Source organism: Anomalospiza imberbis, unplaced genomic scaffold (assembly GCF_031753505.1).
Source record: "Anomalospiza imberbis isolate Cuckoo-Finch-1a 21T00152 unplaced genomic scaffold, ASM3175350v1 scaffold_468, whole genome shotgun sequence".
Lineage (NCBI taxonomy): Eukaryota > Metazoa > Chordata > Aves > Passeriformes > Viduidae > Anomalospiza > Anomalospiza imberbis.
In genome coordinates this window covers 53,856-76,441 of record NW_027100076.1, presented here as the reverse complement: position 1 = coordinate 76,441, position 22,586 = coordinate 53,856, and the positions used below count along the sequence as shown (strand labels likewise).

The following is a 22,586-nucleotide window of genomic DNA, read 5'->3' as shown; positions in this document are numbered from 1 at the left end:
TTTTTAAATGAGGGGCGTGGCTATGCAAATAACCATCATGAACACCAGTAGATCATTCTTGAAGGAGGCGTGGCCATGCAAATCACCTCATTAACACCACTAGATCAGTTTTTCGACTGAGGGCGTGGCTATGCAAAATACCCCAGTAGATCAGTTTTAATGCAAGGGCGTGGCTATGCAAATCACCTAACTCACCACTTATATAAGTTTTTAACTGAGGGGCGTGGCTATGCAAATAAATCCACTAACACTCCCAGAGTGTTCCTACAGGAGGCGTGGCTATGCAAACCAACTCATTAACACCACTAGATTGTTCTTACAGAGGGCGTGGCTATGCAAATCCCTCCATTAATACACATATCTCATTATTAAAGTAGGCGTGGCTATGCAGATCATCCATTTCCCCATATCAGTCTTGAACTGAGGGGCGTGGCTATGCAAATCACCCCACTCACACCCTCTGATATCAGTTTTAAACCCGGGGGCGTGGCTATGCAAATTGCTCCATTAACACACCTATCTCATTATTAAAGTAGGCGTGGCTATGCAGATCATCCATTTCCCCATATCAGTCTTGAACTGAGGGGCGTGGCTATGCAAATCACCCCACTCACACCCTCTTATATCAGTTTTAAACGCAGGGGCGTGGCTATGCAAATCACTCTATTAACACAATATATTGTTATAAAAGTAGGCGTAGCTATGCAAATTACAGCAGTAACACCACTAGATAGTTCCCAAAGAGGGCGTGACTATGCAAATCAACCCATTCCCATATTATATATTTTTTACTGAGGGGCGTGGCTATGCAAATCACCACACTCACCCTTTATATGTTTTAAATCAGAAGGGCGTGGCTATGCAAATCACCCACTCACCTCATTAATATCCGCTCCAAACCGAGGGGCGTGGCTATGCAAATGACACCAATTCACCCCTCCTGTCAGTTTTAAACCGAGGGGCGTGGCTATGCAAATGACACCAATTCACCCCTCCTGTCAGTTTCAACCTGAGGGGCGTGGCTATGCAAATGACACCAATTCACCCCTCCTGTCAGCTTCAAACCGAGGGGCGTGGCTATGCAAATGACACCAATTCACCCCTCCTGTCAGCTTCAAACCGAGGGGCGTGGCTATGCAAATGACACCAATTCACCCCTCCTGTCAGTTTTAAACCGAGGGGCGTGGCTATGCAAACGACACCAATTCACCCCTCCTGTCAGTTTTAAACCGAGGGGCGTGGCTATGCAAATGACACCAATTCACCCCTCCTGTCAGTTTTAAACCGAGGGGCGTGGCTATGCAAACGACACCAATTCACCCCTCCTGTCAGTTTTAAATCGAGGGGCGTGGCCATGCAAATCACCCCCGTACCCACAGTGCCCCGCGGCGCGCCGGAAGCGGAAGCCGCCGCTCCGTGAGGGCAGAGGAAGAAGCGCCACAAAATGGCGGCGGCGGCGCTGGCCCAGCGGGCCCCGGCGCTGGCCCGGCCGCTCCGCGCCGCTCTCTGGGGCCACCTCGGCACCCCCCGGTGGCCACCGAGCCTCGGGCGGGTCCCGCCGGCCCCGCTGGCCCCGCTGGCCCCGGCGGGCCGGGCCATGGCCGGCCACAACCGCTGGTCCAAGGTGCGCAACGTGAAGGGCCCGCGGGACGCGGAGCGGAGCCGCCTGTGCCAGAAAATGGCGCGGATGCTGAGGGCGGCGGCCAGAGGTGTCGCGATAGGGCGGGGGGGGGGGTGTCGCGATAGAGGGGGGTGGGGTGGGGGGGGTTGTGATGGGTGTGTCGCGATGGGGGGGGGTGGGGCCTGTCGCGATAGAGGGGGTGGGGGCTGTCGCGATAGAGGGTGAGGGGGTGGGGGTGTCGCGATGGAGGAGGAGGAGAGGGCGATGGGACGCTGGGATATCGCGATGTATCGGGGTATCGTGATAGCAGGACATTGGGGCTATCGCAATACTGGGACATTGGGCTATGGGGATATCGCGATACTGGGACATTGGGATATCGCAATATTGGGACATTGGGATATCACGACATCGGGACATTGGGCTGTTGTGATATCAGGACATTGGCACATTGGGATATCACGATATCGGGACATTGGGATATCGCGATACTGGGACATTGGGGCATTGGGCTATCGCGCTATCGGGACATTGGGCTACGGGGATATCGCGATATCGGGACATTGGGCAATCGCAATATTGGGACATCGGGACATTGGGATATCGCGATATTGGGACATTGGGATATCGCGATATTAGGACATTGGGACATCGGGATATCGGGACATTGGGATATCGCAATATCGTGATATCGGGACACGGGGCTATCGCGATATCGGGACATTGGGACATCGGGATATCGGGCTATCGCGATATCGTGATATCGGGACACGGGGCTATCGCGATATCGGGACGTGGGGCTGTCGCTATGGCGATGCGAGAGCCCCGCCCCTCCCCCGCAGAGGGCGGCCCGGAGCCGTCGCTGAACCCCGAGCTGGCCGCGGTGGTGGCCCAGTGCCGGTCACTCAACGTGCCCAAGGCCACCATCGAGGGAGCCCTGCGGTCAGCCAGGGTGAGTGACCGCTGAGTGACCCCTGAGTGACCACTGAGTGACCACTGACCATCCCTGACCACCCCTGAGTGACCGCTGAGTGACCACTGACCATCCCTGAGTGACCACTGACCATCCTTGACCACCCCTGAGTGACCGCTGAGTGACCACTGACCACCCCTGACTGACCACTGAGTGACCACTGACCATCCCTGAGTGACCCGAGTGACCACTGAGTGGCCACTGACCATCCCTGACCACCCCTGAGTGACCACTGAGTGACCACTGACCATCCCTGAGTGACCACTGAGTGACCACTGACCATCCTTGACCACCCCTGAGTGACCACTGAGTGACCACTGACCACCCCTGAGTGACCACTGACCATCCCTGAGTGACCACTGACCATCCTTGACCACCCCTGAGTGACCCCTGAGTGACCACTGACCACCCCTGAGTGACCACTGACCATCCCTGACCACCCCTGAGTGACCGCTGAGTGACCACTGACCACTCCCTAGTGACCACTGACCACCCCTGATTGACCACTGAGTGCCCTTGAATGACCACTGACATCCCTGACCACCCCTGAGTGACCACTGACCACCCCTGAATGATCCTCAGTGACCACTGAATGACCACTGAATGACCACTGACCGCTCTCTCCGGCCACGGTCACTGACCGCTGACCGCTCTCTCCGGCCACAGCAGCGGTCACTGGCGAGTCACTGACCGCTGACCGCTCTCTCCGGCCACAGAGTCACTGACCACTGCCCACTGACCGCTCTCTCCGGCCACGGTCACTGACCGCTGACCGCTCTCTCTGGCCACAGAGTCACTGACCACTGCCCACTGACCGCTCTCTCCGGCCACGGTCACTGACCGCTGACCGCTCTCTCCGGCCACAGAGTCACTGACCACTGCCCACTGACCGCTCTCTCCGGCCACGGTCACTGACCGCTGACCGCTCTCTCCGGCCACAGAGTCACTGACCACTGCCCACTGACCGCTCTCTCCGGCCACAGGAGCGTCCGGCCGGAGGGTCGCAGGTGCTGCTGACCGCTCGGGGCCCGGGGGGGTCACTGCTCCTGCTGGACGTCCGCACGGACAACGTCCGGCGCAGCCAGGCCGAGCTCCGGACACTGCTCAGCCGCTACGGGTCAGTGCTGACCGCTGGGTGACCGCTGGTGACCGCCGGGTGACCGCTGGTGACCGCCGGTCACTCTGGGGGGGTTGGTGACCCCTGGCTGACCCTCACTGACCACTGGGTGACCCCTGATGACCACTGGTCACTCAGGGCCTCGCTGACCGGTGATGTCCGGTACGCCTTCGAGGCCGTGGGCGTGGTCCGAGTGTCCGGCCAGACGTTGGCCATGGAGGCCGCGCTGGAGGTGGCCGCAGCGGCCGGAGCCCAGGACGTGGTGGCCGAGGATGAGGCCGAGCTCAAGGTGGGTCCGAGGCGGCTCCGGCTGCTCGCTGACCGCTGCCCGCGGTCACTCGGCGGTCAGCGCCGGCGCGGGTCACTCCTTGACCCATCCCTGGTGGTCACTGGTCACTTCTTGGAAGGACCAGTGACCGCCCTGAATGACCCCTTGACCACCCCAATGACCACTGACCATTCCTGATGACCACTGGCCCCTCATTGACCCCTTGACCCCTCGTTGACCCCTTGACCACTCCCAATGGCCACTGACCACCCCCACTGACCCCTTGACCCCTCACTGACCACTTGACCACTCCCAATGACCACTGACCATTCCTGATGACTACTGGCCCCTCATTGACCCCTTGACCCCTTGTTGACCCCTTGACCACTCCCAAAGGCCACTGACCCCTTGACCACCCCAATGACCACTGACCACCCCCACTGACCCCTTGACCCCTCACTGACCCCTTGACCACCCCACTGACCATTGACCCCTCACTGACCCCTTGACCCCTCACTGACCCCCACCACTGGCCCCTCACTGACCACTTGACCATTCCCAATGACCACTGACCACTGCCAGTGACCGCTTGCTGATCCCTTGGCCCCTGGTTGACCGCTGACCCCTGGCTGACCCCTTGACCCCCCCGCTGACCCCTGGCTGACCCCTTGACCCCCCCGCTGACCCCTGGCTGACCGCTGACCCCTCCCCGCAGTTCCTGTGTGACCCCTCGGCCCTGGGCTCTGTCCGGCAGCACCTGGTGGCCGCAGGGCTCCGGCCGCTCTCGGCCGCCGTCGAGTTCGTGCCGCGGTCAGCGTTGGCCTTGCCGGACGGTCCGAGGGCCGAGGCCGAGCGGCTACTCCAGGCTCTGGCCGAGTGGCCGGACGTCGTCCGGCTCTTCCACAACATCCAGGACGGGCCGGCGGTCACTCCGGGTGGCCACTCTGCTCCGGCCGCGCCGCCCGGCGCTCAATAAAAGGTGTGAGTGGTGGTCCAGTGGTCAGTGGTCATTGGTCAGTGGTGGGGTCAAGGGGTGGTCAGTGGTGGGGTCAAGGGATGGTCAGTGGTCAGTGGTGGGGTCAAGGGTCAGTGGGGATGGTCAAGGAGTGACCAAAGGTCATTGGGGGTGGTCAAGGGGTCAATGGGGGTGGTCAGTGGTGGGGTCAAGGGTCAGTGGGGATGGTCAAGGAGTGACCAAAGGTCATTGGGGGTGGTCAATGGTCAGTGGGGTGGTCAGTGGCCAGTGGTCACTCAGGGTGGCCAGGGGGTCAGTGGGGGGGGTCAGTGGTCATTCAGGGGGGTCAGTGGTCATCGGGTACGTTCAGCGGTCATCGCGGCGCGGCCAAACAACGTCCGAATCTCATCGTGGAGCGACCAAAACCCCTCCGGCCGCTGCGGCCGGGGTCATTTATTGGTGGTCACTCGTCCGAGCCGGCCGGACTGCCCAGGAAGAGGCCGGAGTAGCCAAAGGCCGCAGCGGAGCCTTCGTCCTCATCCTCGTCCTCCTCCTCGTCCTCCTCGTCCTCCTCGTGGTCATCGTGGTCATCCTCCTCCTCCTCTTCCTCCTGCCGGACCGCGGCCGAGCGGTCAGCGGCTCCTCCGTTGGGCCTGTGGTCATCTCGAGCCTCGTCCGGTGGCCGGAGCCCGCCGGACATCGGCGCGGCGGCGTGGCGCGGCCGAGAGCCGGACGCTGCTCGTCCGCTTGACCACTGGTCATCTCTCGAGCCAGCTCTTCCTCCTGCTGACCACTGGTCATCTCTTGGGCCAGCTCTTCCTCCTGCTGGCCACTGGTCATCTCTTGAGCCGGCTCTTCCTCCTGCTGGCCACTGGTCATCTCTTGAGCCGGCTCTTCCTCCTGCTGGCCACTGGTCATCTCTTGAGCCGGCTGCTCTTGAGCCCGCTGACCACTGGTCATCTCTCAATCCTGCTGACCACTGGTCATCCTTCGAGCCCGCTGACCACTGCTCCTGCTTCACCCCTGCTGACCACTGGTCATCTTTAGAGCCCGCTGACCACTGGTCATCCTTCGAGCCCGCTGACCACTGCTCCTCCTTCACGCCCACTGACCACTGGTCATCCTTTGAGCCCGATGACCACTGCTCCTCCTTCACGCCCGATGACCACTGCTCCTCCTTCACCGCCACTGACCACTGGTCATCCTTGGACCCCGCTGACCACTGGTCATCCTTGGACCCCGCTGACCACTGGTCATCCCTCCCGCCGCCCCTCCCGCCCCTCCCCCTCGCCGCGGCCGCCCTCGCTCTCCGCGGCCGCCTGGCCGCCTCTCCGGCCGCCTCTCCGGCCGCGGCGGCGCGGTGTCCGAGCAGGCGTCCGAGCAGGAATCGCCGCTGGCCGCGGGCCAGCGTCCACTTGGCCTCGAGCCGCGCCAGCTCGTCGCAGAGCGCGGCGTTCTCCAGCACCAGCGCCCGCGCCGCGCGCCGCAGCCGCCGGAAACGCTGCCGCACGCGCTCGGCCGGGCGCGGCCGGAGGGGCTTGGGCATCGTCCGGCCGGGGGTGGACGCTGCGGGGAGGAAATCGGGGGGGAATCGGTGAAAATCTGGCAGGAATCGGTGAAAATTGGCGAAAAATCGATGAAAATCGACCCAAATTGGCCAAAATTGAACTAAATTGGCCAGAATTGACCCGAATCGGCCACAATTGACCCAAATCGGCCAAAATTGACCCAAATTGGTCTTGGATTGGCCCAAATTGAGCCAAATTGACCAAAATTGGCCAAAATTGACCCAAATCAGCCACAATTGACCCAAATCGGCCAAAATTGACCCAAATTGGTCTTGGATTGGCCCAAATTGAGCCAAATTGACCAAAATTGGCCAAAATTGACCCAAATCGGCCACAATTGACCCAAATTGGTCTTGGATTGGCCCAAATTGACCAAAATTTACCTAAATTGGCCAAAATTGACCAAAACTGAGCCAAAGTGACCCAAATTGGACAAAATTGACCAAAATTAACCCAAATTGGCCCGGGATTGACCCAAATCAGCCACAATTGACCCAAATTGGCCAAAATTGACCAAAACTGAGCCAAATTGACCAAAATTGATCCAAATCGGCCAAAATTGACCCAAACTGGCCTTGGATTGACCCAAGTTGACCAAAATTGATCCAAATTGACCCAAAGCGGCCAAAATCGACCTAAATTGGCCTAAATCGGCCCAAAATTGTCTTGGATCGACCCAAAATTGACGGAAATCGACCCCAAATGACCCAAATTGCCCCAAATCGGCCCAGATTGACCCAAACCCAGCCCGGAGGAGCCTTTGGGGCAAAAAATCGGGAAAATCGGGAAAAGGCGGGGGCGGATTTGGGGCGGGAAAACGGCGATTTTTGGGGAAAATCGCTCGATCCATCGATCCGCAGCGATTAACGGCCCGGGTGAAACTCCCCTCCCCCTCCTCGCTCCTTCCTCGGGGATTTTGGGGCGAATTTCGCCGATTTTGGGGCGAATTTCGCCGATTTTGGGGCGAAATTCGCCGATTTTGGGACTCACCGGGGCCGGAACGGAGGCGGGTGCGACCGGAAGTGAGCGCGGGGGGAACGGAAAGGAAGGGGAACACCGCCGGAAGTGGGTGGTGAAACCGGAATTGGCCTCTCCCCCAAAAAAAAATCCCGAAAAACGGGAATTTGGCCCCAAAAGCGGCTCAGGTCCGGTTTTAGGCCCCGATTGCGTCACGGTTTTGCCTTTTTTGGTGCCAAACCGCCGCGTTTTGGGTCCTCCCTTTGGTGGCTAACGGTTATTTCCGGCTTCGTGCCGCTCTGGCCCGCTCGGAGGACCGCAACTTCCGTTAACCTTAACGATCGCCCCTCATCTCTATGTTCATTTCCGGTCCGCGCCGTCATTACCTCTTCTGCTTGATGGTTACTTCCGGTCGGAGCCGCTCTGGCTCGCTCGGAGGACCAAAATCCCCCATGATTCCCAACGCCCCTTTTCTCAACTCTATGGTCACTGCCATTCACCCTTATTGGAGCCGCTCTGGCCCGCTTGGAGGACTCTTTGATTTTGCCCAAAATCCCCAGTTTTTCCCCTCAAAAATCCCAAATTTTCCCTCCAAAAATCCCCAATTTTTGTGTCCAAATCCCCAATTTCCGTCCCCAAAACCCCCAATTTCCCCCCAAAACCCCCAATTTCCCCCCGAACCCCATTTCCCTTCCAAAATCCCAATTTTCTCCCTCCAAAAATTCCCTTTTTGTGGTCTCAAACCCCAAATTCCCGATTTTTCCCCCCCAAAATTCCCCCGCTGTTTTTTTCGCCCCGCCCCCGCCCCGCCCTCGCCCCACCCCCGGGGGGCGTGGCCTCCCCAAATTCCCGGGAAATCGCCCCAAACTCCGGGTGGGGGAGGGGGCAGCGGCGGCGCCATGGAGGGCGCCCAGCCCCAGGTAGGGGGGGGAGGGGAAATTTGGGGCAAATTTGGGCAATTTTGGGCAAATTTTGGGGATTTTGGGCGAGTTCGGAGCCGCTTCCGGGTGGGGGAGGGGAACTCGGGCCGGATTTTGGGGATTTTTTGGGAGAATTTCGGGGGTTTTTTTGGATTTTCTGGGGCTCGAAAGTGAATTTTTTTGGGATTTTTGGGGGGAATTTTTGGGAATTTTTGGAGAAATTTTGGGAATTTTGGGAAATTTTGGTGGGGTCCCGCAGTGAATTTTGGGGGATTTTTTTAGGAATTTTCGGGGATTTGGGGATTTTTTAGGATATTTTTGGGGATTTTGGGACTTCAAATGAATTTTGGGGATTTTGGGTAATTTTGGGCAAATTTTGGAATTTTGGGCGATTTCGGGCGAGTTCGGAGCCGCTTCCGGGTGGGGGAGGGGAATTCGGGGCGGATTTTGGGGATTTTTGGGAGAATTTTGGGGATTTTTGGGAATCATAAATGAAATTTTAGGGATTTTTGGGGGAAATTTGGGGGAAAATTTGGTATTTTTTTGGGTAATTTTGGGATTTTTTGGGGGGGAATTTTGGGATTTTTTGGGGCTCCAAACGGAATTTTTGGGGATTTTTTGGGTTTTTTGGGGTTTTTGGGCTCCCCCAGGTGAATTTTTGGGGTTGAAATATGAAATTTGGCCATTCTAATGCGATTTTTTTTGGTTTTTTTTGGGGTTTTTTGGGATTTTTATGGGGTTCTGACCCTTCCCACTTCAATCCCAGTTCAATCCCAGTTCAATCCCAGTTCAATCCCAGTTCAATCCCAGCATTCCCAGTTGGATTTCTTTGGGTTCCCAATGGGAATTCTGACGATTTTGGCCGTTCCCAATGCGATTTTTTTGGGTTTTTTGGGATTTTTTTTGGGAATTTTTTGGGGCTCTGACCCTTCCCAGTCCTCCCAGTTCAATCCCAGTTCAATCCCAGTTCAATCCCAGCATTCCCAGTTGGATTTCTTTGGGTTCCAATGGGAATTCTGACGATTTTGGCCGTTCCCAATGCGATTTTTTTTGGTTTTTTTTGGGATTTTTTTTGGGAATTTTTTTGGGGCTCTGACCGTTCCCAGTCCTCCCAGTTCAATCCCAGTTCAATCCCAGCACTCCCAGTTGGATTTTTGGGTTCTCAGTTGAATTCTGACGATTTTGGCCGTTCCCAATGCGATTTTTTTTGACTTTTTTTGGGTTTTTTTGGGAATTTTTTGGGGCTCTGAACCCTTCCCAGTTCAATCCCAGTTCAATCCCAGTTCAATCCCAGTTCAATCCCAGCATTCCCAGTTGGATTTTTTTGGGTTCGCAGTTGAATTCTGACAATTTTGGCCGTTCCCAATGCGATTTTTTTGGGTTTTTTTGGGTTTTTTTGGGAATTTTTTGGGAATTTTTTGGGCTCTGACCCTTCCCAGTCCTCCCAGTTCAATCCCAGTTCAATCCCAGTTCAATCCCAGTTCAATCCCAGTTCAAACCCAGCATTCCCAGTTGGATTTTTTTGGGTTCCCAGTTGAATTCCTGACAATTTTGGCCGTTCCCAATGCGATTTTTTTGGGATTTTTTGGGGGTTTTTGGGATTTTTTTTGGGAATTTTGGGGTTCTGACCCTTCCCAGTTCAATCCCAGTTCAATCCCAGTTCAATCCCAGTTCAATCCCAGTTCAATCCCAGTTCAAACCCAGCATTCCCAGTTGGATTTTTTTGGGTTCCCAGTTGAATTCTGACAATTTTGGCCGTTCCCAATGCGATTTTTTTTTGGGATTTTTTGGGGTTTTTGGGATTTTTTTGGGAATTTTGGGGTTCTGACCCTTCCCAGTTCAATCCCAGTTCAATCCCAGTTCAATCCCAGCATTCCCAGTTGGGTTTTTTTGGGTTCCCAGTTGAATTCTGACTATTTTGGCCGTTCCCAATGCGATTTTTTTGGGTTTTTTTGGGATTTTTTTGGGAATTTTTTGGGGCTCTGACCCTTCCCAGTCCTCCCAGTTCAATCCCAGTTCAATCCCAGTCTCCCCAGGGCCTGGTGCTGGTGGTGACGGGCGGTTCGGGCTTCCTGGGCTCTCACCTGGTGCAGGTGCTGCTGGAGGCGGAGCCGGAGCTTCGGGAGCTGCGGATCCTCGACCTCAACCCCGACCCCGGGCATGATCCCGGAGCGGCACCGTGAGCCCCGAAATCCCCCGAATCCACCCCCCAAAATTCCCAAAAAATTCCCAAAAAATTCCCCCAAAAATTCCCAAAAATCCACCCCAAAATCCCCCGAATTCACCCCAAAATTCACCCCAAAAATTCCAAAAATATGCCCCAAAATTCCCCCAAAATCCCCAAAAAATTCCCTCAAAATCCCCCCAAAAATCCACCCAAAAATCCCCCCCAATTCACCCCAAAAATCCACCCCAAAATCCCAAAAATATTCAGAAAATTTTCCCCAAATTCACCCCAAAATCCCCAAAAAAATTCCAAAATATACCCCCAAAATTCCCAAAAAATTCCACCAAAATCCCCCAAAAATTCCCAAAAAATCCACCCCAGAATCCCCCCGAATTCACCCCAAAATTCACCCCAAAAATTCCAAAAATCTGCCCCTAAATTCCCCCAAAATCCCCCAAAAATTCCCTCAAAATCCCCCCAAAAATCCACCCTAAAATCCCCCAAATTAACCCCAAAAAATCCACCCCAAAATCCCAAAAAATTTCCCAAAACTTCCCCCAAAAAATCCCCCAAATTCACCCCAAAAATCCACCCCAAAATCCCAAAAATATTTCCAGAAAATTTTCCCCAAATTCACCCCAAAATCCCCAAAAAAATTCCCAAAATATTCCCCCAGAATTCCCAAAAAATTCCACCAAAATGCCCCAAAAATTCCCAAAAAATCCACACACAAAATCTCCTAAATTCACCCCAAAATTCATCCCAAAAATTCCCAAAAATCTGCCCCAAAATCCACCCAAAATTCCCCCAAAATCCCCCAAAAATTCCCTCAAAATCCCCCCAAAAATCCACCCTAAAATCCCCCAAATTCACCCCAAAAATCCACCCCAAAATCCCAAAATATTCCAGAAAATTTTCCCCAAATTCACCCCCAAAATCCCCCAAAAAATTCCCAAAATATTCCCCCAAAATTCCCAAAAAAAATTCCACCAAAATCCCCCAAAAATTCCCAAAAAATCCACCCCAAAATCCCCCAAATTCACGCCCCAAAAAATTCCCCCAAATCCCAAAAAAATTCCCCAAAAATCTGCCCCAAAATTCACCCTAAAATCCCAAAGAAATTCCCAAAATTTTCCCCAAAATCCCCCAAATCCACCCCAAAACTTTGGGTGATTTTGGCTGATTTTGGGGTAAATTTCTGGCGATTTTTGTAAATTTTGGTTCTTTTGGGCTGAATTTTGTAAATTTTGGTGTAAATCCCGTAGATTTTTGTAAATTTGGGCTGAATTTTGTAAATTTTGGTGTAAATCCCATGGATTTTTGTAAATTTGGGCTGAATTTTGTAAATTTTGGTGTCAATCCCATGGATTTTTGTAAATTTGGGCTGAATTTTGTAAATTTTGGTGTCAATCCCGTGGATTTTTGTAAATTTGGGCTGAATTTTGTTAAATTTGGGGTAAATCCCGCTGATTTCTGTAATTTTGGGCTGAATTTTGTTAAATTTGGGGTAAATCCCGCCGATTTCCGTGAAATTCGGGGTGAATTTTGTTAAATTTGGGGTAAATCCCGCCGATTTCCGTGAATTCGGGGTGAATTTTGTTAAATTTGGGGTAAATCCCGTGGATTTCTGTAAATTTGGGCTGAATTTTGTTAAATTTGGGGTAAATCCCGCTGATTTCTGTAAATTTGGGCTGAATTTTGTTAAATTTGGGGTAAATCCCGCCGATTTCCGTGAATTCTGGGTGAATTTTCCGCTGTTTTTGGGCCGATTTCCGTGAATTCGGGGTGAATTTTCTGCCCGTGTCTGGGCCGGTTTCTGGGCGTTCCGTTGCCAGCCCCCGCCGCTCTGCGTGGTTTTGGGGTGAATTCCGTTGTTTTCGGGGTCCCCAAGGCGGGCGGGGTGCGCCTCCTCCGGGCCGACGTCGGCGATTTCGGGGCGCTGGCGGCGGCGCTGGGCGGGGCCCAGGCCGTGTTCCACAGCGCCTCCCTGGTGGACGTCTGGGGGCGCTGCAGCCCCGAGGCCATGGCCAGGGCCAACGTGCTGGGTACACTGAGGCAAACTGGGGCGGACTGGGGGGGGACTGGGGGGGACTGGGAGGGACTGGGGGGGGCTGGGGCAAACTGGGAGGGGACTGGGGGGGATTGGGACAAACTGGGGGGGACTGGGGGGGGGATTGGGACAAACTGGGGCAAACTGGGGGGGGATTGGGATAGACTGAGACAAACTGGGGCAAACTGGGACAAACTGGGGGGGACTGTGGGGGGACTGGGACAAACTGGAGGGGACTGGGGGGGGACTGGGGGGGGGCTGGGGCAAACTGGGACAAACTGGGGCAAACTGGGGTAAACTGGGGGGGGACTGGGGGCAAACTGGGGGGGGGAGTGGGAGGGACTGGGAGGGGATTGGGACAAACTGGGGCAAACTGGGAGGGTCTGGGGCAAACTGGGGGGGACTGGGGCAAACTGGGGACAAACTGGGGCAAACTGGGGGGGAATTGGGGGGGACTGGGACAAACTGGGGGGGGATTGGGACAGACTGAGACAAACTGGGGCAAACTGGGACAAACTGGGGGGAATTGGGGGGGACTGGGACAAACTGGGGGGGACTGGGGCAAACTGGGACAAACTGGGGCAAACTGGGACAAACTGGGAGGAATTGGGGGGGACTGGGACAAACTGGGGGGGACTGGGAGGAGATTGGGACAAACTGGGGCAAACTGGGAGGGACTGGGGGGGATTGGGACAAACTGGGGCAAACAGGGACAAACTGGGGGCAAACTGGGGGAATTGGGGGGGACTGGGAGAAACTGGGGGGGAGTGGGGCAAACTGGGGGGGAGTGGGGCAAACTGGGACAAACTGGGAGGGACTGGGGGGGGACTGGGGCAAACTGGGGGGAACTGGGGGGAACTGGGAGGGTCTGGGGGGGACTGGGGGAGGATTGGGATAAAACTGGGGGGGATTGGGACAAACTGGACAAACTGGGGGGGGACTGGGACAAACTGGGGCAAAGTGGGACAAACTGGGGGGGATTGGGACAAACTGGGACAAACTGGGGGGGACTGGGAGGGTCTGGGGGGGACTGGGATGGACTGGAGGGGATTGGGTGGGGATTGGGGGGGACTGGTTTATACTGGGAGGGACTGGGATGGACTGGGAGGGACTGGGAGGGAACTGGGAGGGGATTGGGACAAACTGGGACAAACTGGGGGGGACTGGGATGGACTGGGGGGGGACTGGTTTATACTGGGAGGGACTGGGAGGGACTGGGGCTCTTTTTGCGGGATTTTTAGGGGATTTTTGGAGGAGTTTCTGGGGTGATTTCAGGATATTTTGGGGATATTTTTGGGGGTGTTTCTGGGGTGATTTCAGGATTTTTTGGGGATGTTTTTGGGGATAATTTCGGGATATTTTGGGGATGTTTTTGGGGATAATTTCAGGATATTCTCGGGATATTTTTGGGGATAATTTCGGGATATTTTGGGGATGTTTTTGGGGATAATTTCGGGATATTCTCGGGATATTTTTGGGGATAATTTCGGGATATTTTGGGGATGTTTTTGAGGATAATTTCAGGATATTCTCGGGATATTTTGGGGGTGGTTTCTGGGGTGATTTTGGGCGGTTTCTGGGGTGATTTTTGGGATATTTTGGGGGTGTTTCTGGGGGATTTCAGAATATTTTTGGGATATTTTGGGGGATAATTTCGCGATATTTTGGGGATGTTTTTGGGGATAATTTCAGGATATTCTCGGGATATTTTGGGGGTGTTTCTGGGGTGATTTTGGGCGGTTTCTGGGGTGATTTTTGGGATATTTTGGGGGTGTTTCTGGGGGGATTTCAGGCGGTTTTCTGGGGTGATTTTTGGGATATTTTTGGGGGTGTTTCTGGGGTGATTTCAGGCGGTTTCTGGGGTGATTTTCGGGATATTTTGGGGATATTTTTGGGGATAATTTCAGGATATTCTCGGGATATTTTGGGGGTGTTTCTGGGGTGATTTCGGGCGGTTTCTGGGGTGATATTTGGGATATTTTGGGGGTGTTTCTGGGGGGATTTCAGGCGGTTTCTGGGGTGATTATCGGGATATTTTGGGGTGTTTCTCGGGGGATTTCAGGATATTTTGGGGATATTTTGGGGGATAATTTCGGGATATTTTGGGGATTTTTTGGGGATAATTTCAGGATATTCTCGGGATTATTTTGGGGGTGTTTCTGGGGGGATTTCAGGCGGTTTCTGGGGTGATCTGGGGCTGTTTCAGGCACCAAGAACGTGATCCGGGGCTGCCGGGCCGCGGGGGTCCCGGTGCTGATCTACACCAGCAGCATGGAGGTGGTGGGGCCCAACACCCGCGGGGACCCCTTCGTCAGGTAGCACCCCAAAAACCCCAAAAAAACCCCAAAACCACCCCGAAAACCCCGAAATGCACCCCAAAAACCCCCAAAACCACCCCAAAAACACCAAAAAGCACCCCAAAAACCCCAAAACCACCCCGAAAAACCCCGAAATGCACCCCAAAAAATGGACTCAGCGCCCCCCAAAAACACCAAAGCGCACCCCAAAAACCACAAAATGCACCCCAAAAATGGACTCGGTGCCCCCAAAAACACCAAAATGCACCCCAAAAACCCCCAAAAACCACCCCAAAAACCCCGAAAACCCCAAAAATGGACTTGGTGCCCCCCAAAAATGCCAAAACGCACCCAAAAACCGCAAAATGCACCCCAAAAACCCTGAAATGAACCCCCAAAAAACCCCAAAATTCACCCTAAAAACCCCAAAATTCACCCCAAAAATGGACTGTGTGCCCCCAAAAACCCCCAAATCCACCCTGAAAACCCCGAAATGCGCCCCAAAAACCCCAAAAAACACCCCAAAAACCCCAAAATGCGCCCCAAAAACCCCCTGAAAAAATCCCAAAAATGGCCCAAAAATTCCCAAAAACCCCAAAAAGATCCAAAAAAAACCCCAAAATGGCCCAAAAACCCCCAAAAGTGAACGCAAAAAACGGTCAAAAAACCCCAAAAAAAACGCAAAAAAATCCCAAAAAACCCCAAAAATGGCCCAAAAAAAGCCCCAGAAATCCTAAAAAATCTTAAAAATGGCCCCAAAAAACCCCAAAACAACCCCGAAAAACCAAAAAATGCTACAGAAAATCCCAAAAAACCAAAAAAAATCCCGAAAACGACCCAAAGTCCCAAAAAAATCCCCAAAAAAATCCCAAAAAATCCCAAAAAAATCAAAAAAAATCCCAAAAAAAATCCCAAAAATGGCCAAATTTCGCCGGAATTTTTGGGGATTTTTTGGGGGATTTTTTGGGGATTTCCGGGGATTTTGGGATCCCCAAATTTTGGGGTGAATTTGGGCATTTTTGAGGCCCCAAAATCCCAAATTTCTGTGTGGGATTTGAGGATTTTGAGGCGATTTTTTGGCCTTTTTGGGCCAAATTTTGCTGGAATTTTGGGGGAGTTTTGGGTTTTTCGGGGATTTTGGAATCCCAAATTTTGGGGTGAATTTGGGCGTTTTTAATGACCCTAAATCCCAAAAAAAATTGAATTTTCAGGACAGGATTTGGGATTTTGAGGCAATTTTTGGCTTTTTTGTGCCAAAATTTGCCAGAATTTTTGGAATTTTTTGGGGAATTTTTTGGGGATTTTTGGGTTTTTGTGGATTTTGGGACTGCCCGGATTTTGGGGCAAATTTAGGCGTTTTTAGTGTCCCTAAATCCCCAAAAAAAATTGAAATTTCAGGGCAGAATTTGGGGATTTTGAGGCAATTTTTGGCTTTTTTGTGCCCAAATTTGCCAGAATTTTTGGAAATTTTTTTGGGAATTTTTTGGGGATATTTGGGTTTTTCGGGGATTTTGGGATGCCCCAAATTTTTGGGGTGAATTTTGGGCGTTTTTAGTGTCCCTAAATCCCAAAAAAAAATTGAATTTTCAGGACAGGATTTGGGGATTTTGAGGCAATTTTTGGCTTTTTTGTGCCAAAATTTGCCAGAATTTTTGGAATTTTTTGGGGATTTTTTTGGAATTTTTTGGGTTTTTGGGGATTTTGGGATGCCCCAAATTTTGGGGTGAATTTGGGCGTTTTTGGGGCCGCAGGGGGGACGAGGAGTCGCCGTACCCCACGCGCCACTCGGAGCCGTACCCGCTGAGCAAGGCCCAGGCCGAGCGGCTCGTGCTCGAGGCCAACGGCAAAACCGTGAGGAAAGCCGAAAATTTGGGGCAAAAAACCCGGATTTTGGGATTTTGGGGCAAAAATTGGGGATTGGGGATGGAAAATTTGGGATTTTGGGTCAAAAAATCTGGATTTTGGGGTAAAAATCTGGATTTTGGGGTAAAAATTTGAGATTTTGGGATGGAAAATTTGGGATTTGGGGTCAAAAATTCAGGATTTTGGGTCAAAAAAATAATCGGGATTTTGGGTCAAAATGTGGGATTTTGGGGCAAAAATTTGGGATTTTATGGCAAAAATTTGGGATTTTGGGTGGAATTTTTTGGGATTTTGGGGTTTTCCCTTGGATTTTGGGTGGAATTTTGGGGATTTTGGTTTTTTCCCTGGGATTTTTGGTGGAATTTTTGGGATTTTGGGTTTTTCCTGGGGATTTTGGGTGGAAATCTGAGGATTTTGGGGTTTTCCCCTGGGTTTTGGGTGGAATTCCCAGGATTTGGGGTTTTTTTGTGGGGATTTTGGGTGGAATTTTTTGGGATTTTGGGGCAGAGTTTTGGGATTTCGGGTGGGTCTCTTGGGATTTCAGGGTGGAATTCTCCGTATTTCGGGGTGGAGTTTTGGGTTTTGGGTGGAATTCTCGGGATTTCGGGGTTTTTTGTGGGAATTGGGGGTGGAATTTTTGGTATTTTTGGGGTGGAATTTTTGGTATTTTGGGGTGGAATTTTTGGTATTTTCGGGTGGAATTTTTGGGATTTTGGGTGGAATTCTCAGGATTTCGGGGTGGAATTCTCGGGATTTGGGGTGGAATTTTCGGGATTTGGGGTGGAATTTTTGGAATTTGGGGTGGAATTCTCGGGATTTGGGGTGGAATTCTCGGGATTTGGGGTGGAATTCTCGGGATTTGGGGTGGCATTCTCGGGATTCAAAGTGGAATTCTCGGGATTTGGGGTGGAATTTTCGGGATTTTGGGTAGAATTCTCGGGATTTGGGGTGGCATTCTCGGGATTTGGGGTGGAATTCTCGGGATTTGGGGTGGCATTCTCGGGATTTCGGGTGGCATTCTCGGGATCTGGGCGCTGGCCCGCAGGTGGCCGGCGGTGGCCGGCTGGTGACGCTGGCCCTGCGCCCCACGGGGATTTTCGGGGAGCGCCACGCCCTGCTGGAGCTCTTCTACCGGCGGGGGAGGGGCCTGGGGGGGCGCGTGCCCCGGACCCTCCCCCAGAACGCCGAGCACGGGCGGGTCTACGCAGGTGAGGGGGGCGGGGACATGCCTGGGGGGGAGGGGACACGCCTGGGGGGGAGGGGACACACCTGGGGGGGAGGGGACACACCTGGGGACACCTGGGGGGGAGGGGACACACCTGGGGAAAGGTGGGGACACACTTGGGGGGGTGGGGACACACCTGGGGACACCTGGGGGGGAGGGGAAACACCTGGGGGGGAGGGGGACACACCTGGGGGGGTGGGGACACGCCTGGGGGGGAGGGGACACGCCTGGGGGGGCGGGGACACACCTGGGGACATCCAGGACACACCTGGGGGGGCGGGGACACACCTGGGGGGGCGGGGACACACCTGGGGACACACCTGGGGGGGAGGGGACACACTTGGGGGGGAGGGGGACACACTTGGGGGGGAGGGGACACACCTGGGGGGGAGGGGACACACCTGGGGAAAGGTGGGGACACACCTGAGGGGGAGGGGGACACACCTGGGGACATCCAGGACACACCTGGGGGGGGCGGGGACACGACTGGGGGACACCTGGGGGGGAGGGGGACACGACTGGGGGGAGGGGACACACCTGGGGACATCCAGGACACACCTGGGGGGGAGGGGAAACACCTGGGGGGGAGGGGACACACCTGGGGACACCCAGGACACACCTGGGGGGGGAGGAGGAAACACCTGGGGGGGAGGGGACACAACCGGGGGGGCGGGGCCACACCTGGGCACACCTGGGCCCTGAAAGTCTCCTTCCAAGCCCCCCAAAAATCCCGGAATTTCCCCCCCCCCAAAAAAAACACCCCCCAAGTTTTCCCCCACAATCCCCAGGATTTCGCCCAAATTTCACCATAAAACCCCCCAAAAATCCCTGGATTTTCCCCAAAAAACCCCCAAATTCCCGGCAGGAAACGTGGCCTGGATGCACGTCCTGGTCACCCGCGCTGCCCATAAAATCCCTCAAAAATCTCCCGTCAAATCCCTGAATTTCACCCGAATTTCACCCAAAATTTTGCCCTAAAACCCCCCCAAAAAAACCCCCCAGATTTTCCCAAATTCCACCCAAATTCCCGGCAGGAAACGTGGCCTGGATGCACGTCCTGGCCACCCCCTGCCCCTAAAATCCCTCCATAAAATCCCTGAATTTCACCCAAATTCCCCCATAAAACCTCCAAATTTCCTCCAAAAATCCAAAATTTCCCTAAATTTCCCCAAAATTCCCGAAATTCTCCCAAATTCCCGGCAGGAAACGTGGCCTGGATGCTCCTCCTGGCCGATCACACCACCTGAATCCCCCCCGAAAAATCCCTGAATTTCACCCAAATTTCACCATAAAACCCCCAAACTTCCTCCAAAAACCCCCACATTTCCCAAAAAAATCCCAAAATTTTCCCAAAAACCCCCAAATTCCACCCAAATTTCCCGTCAGGAAACACCTGGATGCACGTCCTGGCCACCCCCTGCCCGCAAAATCCCTCAAAAATCTCCCGTCAAATCCCTGAATTTCACCCGAATTTTACCCGAATTTCACCCAAATTTCCTCCAAAAACCCCCACATTTCCCAAAAAAATCCCAAAATTTTGCCAAAAAACCCCCAAATTTCCCCCAAATTCTTAGAAGGAAACGTGGCCTGGATGCATGTCCTGGCCACCCCCACAGCCCCTAAATCTCTCCATAAAATCCCTGAATTTCACCCAAATTTCACCATAAAACGCCCAAATTTCCTCCAAAAATCCCCAAAATTTCCTCCAAAAATCCCAAAATTTCCCCAAAATTCCCGAAATTCTCCCAAATTCCCGTCAGGAAACGTGGCCTGGATGCACGTCCTGGCCGCCCCGCGCCGCCCGCGCCCGCCCGGCCTCGGTGGGCGGCGAGTTCTTCTTCTGCTACGACGCCTCGCCTGGGTGCCCTACGAGGACTTCAACCTGCTCCTGCTGGGCCCCCGCCGGCATTTCGGGGGGTCCCCGGGTGCCCCCCAAAATCGCGGGGCTCCTGGCCTGGTTCAACGGGGTCCTGAGGGCGGTTTTGGGGCGTTTCGGGGTTTTTTTCGCGCCGCTGCTGAACCCCTACACGTGGGCGGTGGCGTCCACCCCCGTTCAGCGTCCGCACGGACAAGGCCGAGCGGGAGTTGGGGTACCGGCCGCTCTTCTCCTGGGAGGAGGCGCGGGAGAGGACGGCGGAGTGGTTGAGGCAGCTGGACGGGGCGTGAAACGGGGGGAAAAACGGCGAAAAAATGGGGAAAAACGGCGAAAAAAACGGGGAAAAACGGCGAAAAAATGGGGAAAAACGGCGAAAAAATGGGGGGAAAACGGCAAAAAAAAATGGGGGGAAATGGCAAAAAAAATGGGGGGAAACGGTGTAGAAACGGGGAAGAAAGGGTTAAAAAAGGGTGGTTTGGGAGGGAAATGATCCTGGCGTGGGTCTGGACATGAAGGGGTTAAAAATGGGAGGAGGAAATGGGGAAAGAAGGGGGGGGAAATGGGGAAAAATACGTTAAAAAGTGGGAGGAATTGGAAAAATGAGAATAACAGGGAAAAAAATGGGGAAAATGTGTAAAAAATGGAAAAAAATGGCGGGGAAATTGTGGAAAAACGGGAGGAAACGGTAAAAAATGGGAGAAAAATGGGGAAAATGAAATAAAATTGAAAAAAAAAAAGGGAAAATGAGGTGAAAATGTGAAAAAATGTTGAGAAAATCAGGAAAATGGGGGGAAATGGGGAAAAACGGGGATTGGTGGCTGAGGGTGATCCAGGTCTGGGTCTGGATGGGCATGAAGGGGTTAAAAAGGGGAAAATGGGGGGAAAAAATCAAGATTTGGGTCTGATCCCGATCCTGAGGGAAATTGAGGATGGGATTTGGGTCTGATCCCGATCCTGGGGGAAATCCAGGCCAGGATTTGGGTTTGATCCTGATCCAGGTTGGAATCCAGGCTGGGATTTGTTCCTGATCCCGATCCAGGTTGAAATCCAGGCCGGGATTTGCTCCTGATCCCGATCCAGGCCGGAATCCAGGCCCGGATTTAGGTCTGATCCCGATCCCGAGGGGAATCCAGGCCAGGATTTGCTCCTGATCCCGCTCCAGGCCTAAATCCAGGCCGGGATTTGTTCCTGATCCCGATCCCGAGGGGGAATCCAGGCCGGGATTTGTTCCTGATCCCGCTCCAGGCCGGAATCCAGGCCAGGATTTGTTCCTGATCCCGCTCCAGGCCTAAATCCAGGCCGGGATTTGCTCCTGATCCCGCTCCAGGCCGGAATCCAGGCCGGGATTTGCTCCTGATCCCGCTCCAGGCCGGAATCCAGGCCGGGATTTGTTCCTGATCCCGCTCCAGGCCGGACTCCAGGCCGGGATTTGCTCTTGATCCAGATCCAGGCCTAAATACAGGCTGGCATTTGCTCCTGATCCCGATCCCAAGGAGAATCCAGGCCGGGATTTGCTTTTGATCCCGATCCAGGCCCTAAATCCAGGCCGGGATTTGTTCCTGATCCCCGCTCCCTAAGGAAATCCAGGCCGGGATTTGCTCCTGATCCCGATCCCGAGGGGAATCCGGGCCGGGATTTGCTCTTGATCCTGATCCAGGTTGGAATCCAGGCCGGGATTTGCTCCTGATCCCGCTCCCTAAGGGAATCCAGGCCGGGATTTGGTTCTGATCCAGATCCAGGCCAGGATTTGCTCCTCATCCCAATCCAGTCTAGAATCCAGTCCTTGATTTGTTCCTGATCCCAGCCCAGGCCAGATCCAGGCCGGGATTTGCTCCTGATCCCGCTCCAGGTTGCAATCCAGACCGGGATTTGCTCCTGATCCAGATCCGGGCTGGAATCCAGGCCGGGATTTGGGTCTGATCCCGATCCCGAGGGAAATCCATGCTGGGATTTGCTCCTGATCCAGATCCAGGCCTAAATCCAGGCCGGGATTTGCTCCTGATCCCGCTCCAGGTTGGAATCCAGGCCGGGATTTGGGTCTGATCCCGATCCCGAGGAGAATCCAGGCCGGGATTTGCTCCTGATCCCGATCCTGAGGGGAATCCAGGCCGGGATTTGTTCCTGATCCCGATCCCGAGGAGAATCCAGGCCGGGATTTGCTCTTGATCCCGATCCAGGCCTAAATCCAGGCCGGGATTTGTTCCTGATCCCGCTCCCTAAGGAAATCCAGGCCGGGATTTGCTCCTGATCCCCGATCCAGGCCTAAATCCAGGCCGGGATTTGTGCTCCTGATCCAGGCGGGTTTTCCCCCAATCCCAAAGAAATTCCGGGATTCTCCCCCAGAATCCCCACCGCGAATCCACTCCGGGTTTTCCCCGTTCCCCGATCCCATTCCCGATCTCGCTCCCGATCCACCTCCGGCTTTTCCCTGTGCCCCCTTTTATATTTTGGGTGAAATTCCGAATAAAACCGGCAAAAAAAAAACGGGATTTTTTTCGGGAATTTCGGGAATTCCGTCAAAATTCATGATTTTCCTTCCATTCCGGGGATTTTCCCGGGAATTTTGGGGTGAAAAGGGCCGAATTTGGGGCTTTCTTGACGGGGTTTTGGGACCTTTTTTTTTTTGGGAACATTTTGGCTTTTTTGGGAATTTTGGGGCCATTTTTTGGGGAAATTTTCGCCTTTTTTTTGGGAATTTTTGGGGCAAATTTTTTTGGAATTTGGGGATT

The 22,586-nt window shown here is 53.7% G+C and overlaps 2 protein-coding genes across 2 annotated transcripts; both read left to right on the top strand.

Moving 5' to 3' along the window:
• The first annotated feature begins 1,551 nt into the window (after positions 1-1,551).
• LOC137466900 (translational activator of cytochrome c oxidase 1-like) lies at positions 1,552-4,970 on the top strand. The gene is made up of 5 exons (XM_068178516.1): positions 1,552-1,709; positions 2,464-2,573; positions 3,578-3,711; positions 3,850-4,000; positions 4,695-4,970. Exons 1-5 carry the CDS (start codon positions 1,598-1,600, stop codon positions 4,953-4,955), a joined length of 768 nt encoding a protein of 255 aa, XP_068034617.1. The 5' UTR covers positions 1,552-1,597; the 3' UTR covers positions 4,956-4,970.
• Positions 4,971-10,539: 5,569 nt separating this feature from the next.
• On the top strand, positions 10,540-20,163 carry LOC137466903 (3 beta-hydroxysteroid dehydrogenase type 7-like). Its single transcript, XM_068178519.1, is given in 8 exon segments — positions 10,540-10,558; positions 12,382-12,591; positions 14,803-14,911; positions 16,645-16,744; positions 17,802-17,964; positions 19,742-19,773; positions 19,775-20,029; positions 20,031-20,163. Coding segments are annotated over 8 exon segments (1,005 nt in total). The 3' UTR covers positions 20,148-20,163.
• Positions 20,164-22,586: the final 2,423 nt, after the last annotated feature.

Excerpts from the sequence above, each read along its gene's own strand:
- LOC137466900 (XM_068178516.1), top strand. The coding sequence starts at position 1,598 with ATGGCCGGCCACAACCGCTGGTCCAAGGTGCGCAACGTGAAGGGCCCG. Across the intron at positions 2,574-3,577 it reads GAGCCCTGCGGTCAGCCAGG|GAGCGTCCGGCCGGAGGGTC; the intron begins GTGAGTGACCGC and ends CTCCGGCCACAG. Across the intron at positions 4,001-4,694 it reads AGGATGAGGCCGAGCTCAAG|TTCCTGTGTGACCCCTCGGC; the intron begins GTGGGTCCGAGG and ends CCCTCCCCGCAG.